The sequence below is a fragment of the Melitaea cinxia genome, chromosome 3 (genome assembly GCF_905220565.1).
Source record: "Melitaea cinxia chromosome 3, ilMelCinx1.1, whole genome shotgun sequence".
Taxonomy (NCBI): domain Eukaryota; kingdom Metazoa; phylum Arthropoda; class Insecta; order Lepidoptera; family Nymphalidae; genus Melitaea; species Melitaea cinxia.
This window is the reverse complement of record NC_059396.1, coordinates 10424394-10432242: the sequence shown is the minus strand read 5'-3', so window position 1 is coordinate 10432242 and position 7849 is coordinate 10424394. Positions and strand designations below refer to the sequence as shown.

General features: G+C 31.3%; 1 protein-coding gene across 1 annotated transcript; it reads right to left on the bottom strand.

The window, feature by feature from the left end:
- Window positions 1-2357: 2357 nt before the first annotated feature.
- On the bottom strand, window positions 2358-7532 carry LOC123669781. The gene is made up of 5 exons (XM_045603372.1): window positions 7474-7532; window positions 6296-6635; window positions 5225-5485; window positions 3198-3356; window positions 2358-2649 (listed from the first exon to the last, which is right to left on the bottom strand). Exons 1-5 carry the CDS (start codon window positions 7530-7532, stop codon window positions 2521-2523), a joined length of 948 nt encoding a protein of 315 aa, XP_045459328.1. The 3' UTR covers window positions 2358-2520.
- Window positions 7533-7849: the final 317 nt, after the last annotated feature.

Genomic DNA, 7849 nt, shown 5'->3' with positions numbered 1-7849 from the left:
TAAATAAATATCTACACAATACACAGGATCGTCTGTTCCTAAAGTAAGCAACTTAATGCTTGTGTTATAGGTAACAGCCGACTGGATTTTTTCGATAAACATACTTATAAATAATACATTTATAAATATATAAATAAATATTTATATTACAACCAAACTTGGGGTGGGAATCAACCCTCGGAGCAGAAAGCAGGGTCACTACAAACTGCGCCAACGGGCAAGTCACAAGTATTGTTGTAGCTTTTGACAAAAATAAATGTTATTTTAGTCATATTAATATAAGTTAATTACGTTAGCGACGCAGTATTTTATTAAACATGTTACTAATTTTGTACTAAAACACAGTTTATATATTATTTTTCAAAATAGTAACTGCGGAGTTTCTTGCTCATTCTTCTCTGCAGAATCTACATTCCGAATCGGCGGTAGCTTTACTTTTACAAATATAATAATTTATTAGCTTTACTTCTACAAATATAATAATTTATTTTTAAAGTTTTAATTTGTAAAATGTCGATTCGAAAGTGGTCTTGGAACCTATTTGAATAAAGCTGTTTTAATTTTGATTTCAGTAAAGATAGGAACGGAGCCTTTTTAAAAAACACATTAGGGGTCAGGATGGTCTTAAACTTCAAAATGGTTTAGACGATATAAAATATAACTACTCAGACATTTGTCTGAGCTTAGATATAGCAGCTTTAAAACACAATATAGGTACTATGGCAGATTCCCGCGCGGCGAGTTGAATCATTTTTGTTCGAAGCGGAAACGTAGAAAAAAATATCCTTATTTAGTGACCTAAGATACCGATAACATTACCTTTATCGGTATCTTTATAATTCTATTTACCGGTAATACAACATATCCGTTACCTATGCTGTTTATGTTTTTCACAATAATATGGCTCAGTTACTCTTTCATAGCTAACACCCCACTGACCATCACTGAAGTCGAATAATGCCCACGTTGTACTCTGTTGACTATTTAGGAAGCTTTCTTAGAGATTTGAACGTAAATACGGTAATTTTGTTTGTTAAAATTTTACTTAATTTAAAAAAAATCTCACCCGTAAACAAAAATTTTCTAGGACCTGCCTTTACGTACCGCTTAAGTAGTTGTTTTGATTTTACCTCCCTATTCTTTTTCAAATTATCAGTTAAGAAATGACCCGTACGTCTCTTGTAGACTGCAAGTCCTAAGTCATCTTTTAAAATACAAGACATGGTTCTAGTATATCATAGTTCTATTCAGAGATAAAATTTTTGCTTTCGGACAGGTTTTCTTCGAATTATTTCCCTTACTGCTTTGATCGCTTTTTTCGTACGAACACTACGTGGACGGCCAGATCTTTTTCTGTCACAAACAGAGGAGGTTTCATTGTACCTATCAATAGACCGGTACACAAATATTTGACTAATACCAACCGTATGGAGTGTTTTAAAAACTGTATTTGGCTCCATACCTACTCTGTGTAATGTAGTCACAGCGATTCGGTTCTCTTTATCACCCCACTCCATTTTAATATCATAAAATATTTATAATGTATTGGCACCTTAATGAGAAAACAATGAACAAAATAATTATGATAGGATCAAAATTAAAATGAAATATTTTGTTTATTTATAATTGTAACAGTATTTATAGACCATGTTAATATTTTTTTTATCGTCAGGTCGTCAATTAAGCAAGTCAAGCAATTTTAGTAATAAAAACGACACTGCGTCATTTTGTTGCGATTACAGCTTTTTGTGTCTAGCACATAGCATTATGAGTAACTTACGTGTTAGGAAAAAACTGAATACAGTATAACAAAAAATATTTATTTATGAATAAAATATTAAGTATAAATTAAAACAGACTATAAATTTATTTTAATACTTCAGCAGGTAATAAAACATTTTCCCAAATATACAAATTAGCTATAGAGCTTATCAATAAATATTATGATTAAGATGTACTATAGTAGGACTTATTGTCATACACGTAGGCGGTGTATAAGGCACAAGCTAATTACCAATTAATAGTAGGTACATTTCAGGAACAATTTTCTTAATAATAAATACATAACTCTATGATCTTACGAATCGACATTACCATGTAATGTTTTAATTTACAACATTAACGCCGAGTTGCACGAATCAAAATTAAAATTTAAGTAGAGATTAAACTAATTTAATCACAAGAATTGCATACAATTCTTGCGATTAAATTAGTTTAATCACTACTTAAATTTTAATTTAGTTTCGTGCAACTCGGCGTAATACAAAAAAATATACTTACATATTGAAAATGTAAGACAAATATTTCACAAGCAAATTGGTTATTTCCTTGAATTAAAAATGTATGTCCTATTTTTTCAGTTACATTTTTTTTGGATAATTTTTTATTTCCTTTACCTTGCAAGCCAAAATATTCCAAGAATTATGCTTATCTACTGTGTCTAATACATGCGTTGACATAAATATAATTTTATTTATTTTTTACTTAATGCTTAATATGATATTTTTAATAAGGTGGATGTTAGTGTAAAGCCCAACGTAGTAGCATCAATACGAAACATACTATCACAAAGAATGAAATCAACACACGAAGTGTCTTTTCGGATCTGTGGTCACGTTCACTGGTACGAAGACGTTCAATAAGTCCATTCTGAAAAAAGACATTTCTTTAAAAAAAAATAACTTTTTATAAACAGTAAAGATATACATCATATATCCAAAGTATCCTTATCATACATTTATGCGTACGAAAACTTTTATAATTTGTGCAAGTTTATTATTGTGAGAAAATATAAAACAATAATTTACATATAAGTAACTAAGAAAAAATGTTGAGCTGTTAAGAGCGTACCCTTTACATTTTAATATACACCTTTTTACCTTTTTTTTGCATATTAACTAGGAAAGGACATTTTATGATTACTAAGTTTTTGTTTTTGTACGAAAATAATTGACTTAAACTCCAGTTAACTAACGGTTTATAATAATATACATTTTTTTTTTGTATTATTACGTTATACCTTTATATTTTATTGTTGGTTTTCCATTTAAACTATAATGATATTTATAAGACTTTATTTAAAAAGTACTTCATTGCCTTTAACTACGTAAATGAAAAACATCTTAAATAAAACAATTACCTACATTTTTTATTGCCAAAGAATACTCATCCTATTATTAGATTAAAGCTATATATACCCAGCCTCCATGTGAAGCGATCCAAGACCCAGGTTCTTCGTGAAGTAGATCAGCAATAGCAGCTGCTGGTGCTGACACTAATTCAATAGTTGGGTCATCTTCTGCGGCTTCTGCAGCCTCTCTAGCTAAAGCACCGCAGATACAGTATACGGCTGCAATCTGTGTAAAGCAAACTCAATCAGTAATAAAGGTTATTTTTATACAATTGCGTTGGCAAACAAGCTTACGGCTCACCTGATGCTAAGCGATTGCCTTATAGATTCCTGCAACATCAGAAGCATCGCGTTGCCGGCCTTAACCTCAATTCCCCCCAGGAGCTCTGGTCACCTTCCTTACCACAGGAATACAACACTGCTTAAAATCAGTATTATTTAGCTGTGGTCTTCTATAAGGTTGAGGCACTTCCCCAGTCGGGTTGCTCCAGAGATATTTTTCTCAGTAAAAATAATGACCTACTAATATGTATTACTGTTACTATATACCTTCTACTGTTTAATGTAATATTTGTTGTTTTATTTTGTATGGATTACGTAAACTTAAAACGACAACTTTTTTTGGTGAATAATTTGTAGGTACAAAACGAAAAAAAGTGTTTGAGTCACTATAATTCCAGAATCAGACCACTGACCGCTCACTATAAATATTTTAGGAACGGTAGTTTAGGATGAATTAGACTTGCACTCTATTATCCCTAGGTTCAAACAAGAACTACAGATGCACGTCAAAATAAGGCATCTTAGTATACATAACTATGTTACAAACTATGATATTCAAGGTCGTAATGTTTTATTATCAATAAAGATGAAAATAAGAATAACCAGAACCAAACTCTTTTTTTATTATATTTTGCATTTGACGATTTTTTTTTAAATTGATAAATGTTTAACACAAACCTTCAAGTCTTGGATACAGAAACCCTCAGACCCAGCATCCCATACGTTGAATTTGAACACCTGGTCTAATATACTTAACTTCACGTAAACAATTGGTTTACTTTATGTTTCTGCCATAGAGATGGCCGCCCTAGTATTTAATTATAGGATAGATCGTTAGATCTAGGTATATATTCTTTTATAAGTTTGAAGACGTATTTTTCGGATATCAGCTGTTTAGTTAACACTATGATAAGGTGCTTTAATCATTTAACTAGCTTAAGCCAAAAGTTTTGTTGACGCTACCATTGTATTTCTGATCGTTGGTTATCTAACTACTGTTAAGCGGACCCTAATAAATGCAAAGTCAATTGACTTCTTAATAATTCATTTCGTTTCATTTTCTGTCTTTGATTTTTTTCCTTTTGTGATTATTGTCACATTTGTTTATGCAAAAATAGCAAATGCTTGTTACTATTTTTTATATTCTTTAGATCCCATTTACCCTAAATATTTAAAAGATTGATATTTATCCTTCTTAGTTTCTAAAAGGTTTTTAAGTAAATAAAATATGTTGTAATTAATATAATGCATATATAATATGTTGTAAGAACTTATGAAGAAATAGTAATATTATAGTGAAACGTTAATTTTTGTAGTGGTTTTTATTTACAGTAAGATAGATTTTTGTCATTATTCGAAAGAAGATAATTGTGTTTGCAGGCAAACGAAAAAAAAAACCGAATTCAATTATATCGACAAGTAATACAACGTAGGTAGACGAAAAAATAGACAAGTAAAAACGCATTATCAAAGATTACATAAAAAATTTAAATGTGATCGCATAATAAACGTCGGCTTTCGATTAAAATAAAAATCATCAAAATCGGTATACCCAGTAAAAAGTTATGCGGATTTTCGAGCTTCCCTCGATTTCTCTGGGATCGCATCATCAGATCCTGGTTTCCTTATCTGGTATCACACCAGGGATATCTCCTTTCTAACTTATTAAAATTGGTTTATAATCGACGAAGCTATCCCCAAACATACATAAAAAAAAAAAAAAAATATATATATATACGGTCGAATTGAGTAACCGCCTCCTTTTTTGAAGTCGGTTAAAAATAAATGATTTTAATGTAGGGTTCGATTTACCTTAGACCATGTGATGTTCTCCCTGGTGATGCGACGGGCAAGAGCAAGAGTCAGTTCAGCAAGCGCAGTATCTGATCGTAGCATGGCAGAGGGGGAGCGAGTTGCTTGTCTCGCCACGTGTCTAAACGCGTCAGGTCGTTTTCTTTCAAGAGCAGCACACAATGTGCGCAAAGCAGTTAGGACTCCAGAATCTGTATTATTTGCAGCTTCTTCACCGCATTCCGTTTCCAACATTCTTTGAAGACGTTTGAGTACTATTTGCTGTAAATTAGAATTTTTCTTTAAAAAAAAAAAAAAACTTTAAAATGTACCGAATTTCTTCGTTGGATTCACCTATTTTGGCGGACAGAAAAACAAATGAAAAGTGGCGGGAAACAATTATTTTACTTTCTAATTTTATTTTTAAAATGTCACCTTTTCATGGTATCAAAACCAGCCAGTTACAAACAATACAACCAAAAAGATTTTATTGCAACTTTTTACTAGAAAATATTAAAAGACTTTTTTTCCGACCGATTATTTATTATTAAAAATCAGCGTTCTGATTTAATGCTTAGATTAGGGCCTCTTACTATATTTATATTATGTGCACATGCTTAAGTGTTTAAATAAATATCTTTGCTTATGAAAGCGCATCATACAAACGATCGGCTATATCGACTAATGCTGAGCATATGCTTATACTCGTATAGTAGTACCTATTGTTTAGTACAAATACGTTAAATACTTCTTGCAATCTTTATTCTGTAGAATGCAAGACACGTTATGGCTGTGTAAATATATCTTTTGTAATACAAATTAGAATTCTGAAACGAGAATAAGCGGCCGCAATCTGCATAACATTATGATATAGGCATATAAAATTTACATACTGTTATATTTACAAATATGCTGACTTTTGTAACGAGTAATATATGCAGTCTATAAAATGACCTTGATCGTAAATAGAAATTGATCAATTATTAAATGTTCCTATGACAGTATATATATGTAAATAGAAGAGTAAAATGATAATACGTATTTTTTATAAATAATCGACCTTAAGGAAAACTAAAGTACCTATTCCTTTACCTTGTTATGACATGTAGGTGAGCGACGTATTTGTGTTTTTATGTATTGAATACATAAAGCGCGACCCTGCCTTACGATTTGGGGTTTGACTTGTGTGGGCGTGGCGAGACACCAGCCGATGGTAGCGGAAAGACGGCGGGATACAGCTGCTGCCGCGCCACTGGTGACCATTGTACTAAAGCGACGTTTGGTCCGATCAAATGGGGACAGCCCACGGGATAATGAAGTACCAAGATTGTCTAGAAGAATAAAAATACATTTTTTTGATAGAATATATGGAAGGATATGGAGGATAAGAACATATGGAACATATTTTGTCAAATATTCCAGTTTAAATATGCTACATTAGTCTTCTGTAAAAATATTGTACAAAATTAAAATTATTTTGATTTATATATTTAATACTTTTAAACGAGCAATTCTTGTATATATATAAACTGAATCTCGGAAACGGCTCCAACGATTTTCATAAAATTTAGTATGCAGAGGGTTTTCGGGGCGATAAATCGATCTAGTTAGATTTAATTTTTATAAAATGTCATTTTATCTGTGTTTTCAGACAATAAAAAACTGCTACAATATCATTAGAATACGAAGGTAAATGGCGCCACCTATTACTTGCGCAATCTACAAGGTTATTGTACTCAGGTGGTCTCGATACCAAAAGATCCCGGTTCGAGTCCAGGTGTCTTCAGTCCGATTATTTTCCCCCATTTTTTTCAAGTTCTCGTGATTTTTTATTTATGTTTTATTTTTTATTATTATGTCGGTAATATCGAAAAATATTATTCATATTATATCAGTATGTAATAAGTATTAAAATATGATTTACAAAAAACACGATTTATTAAAAAAAAATACCCAGTACTAAATGACTATAGTATTGTATTGTATCATATTATGGTAAAATTTAACTTTTAATTAAAACTCTGTCTGTCCTTCTTTCTTATGTTAGTTCATTTCTTTGGATCGTATTGGATCTAAATGGACTGTTATATTTGACGACACTGGTATGCATGTAACCGACAATTACCGAGACTTAAAATGAAAGTTATAATGAAATGCACAATCTACGTAAGTTCATATTTTCTCTACACCTATTTGTTTTTTTAAAAACAAAAAAAATACTTAAAAGACACATCACCTTGTCCAGAAAATCCTTCCATAGATCCAGGCACCGAACTAAGAGGAGTGCTAAGTTTACGTCGCACACGTAGTGGCGGCACAAACTCGTCATCTTCTTCGCCATCTGGTGGAATGACATGAATTGCAATGTTGTTGTCCTTTTGAATTTTTTTGCCACCATATTGCCATCGAAAATCTGATATTGGCCCTATCTGAAAGCAAAGAAAAACAATGATAAATAAAATACTGTGCATTACTTCTTTTGTATGCATAAACAAACGTATAGTTATGTTTAAGAAATATATATATTTTTTATATTTCTATTCAAAACCGGCTTAAAGATATGAATGACATTTTCTGCATAGAATAGGTTGGTAATTAAATGATATAGGCTAATAACTTCCCTTAGAATATTTTTTGGAATCAATT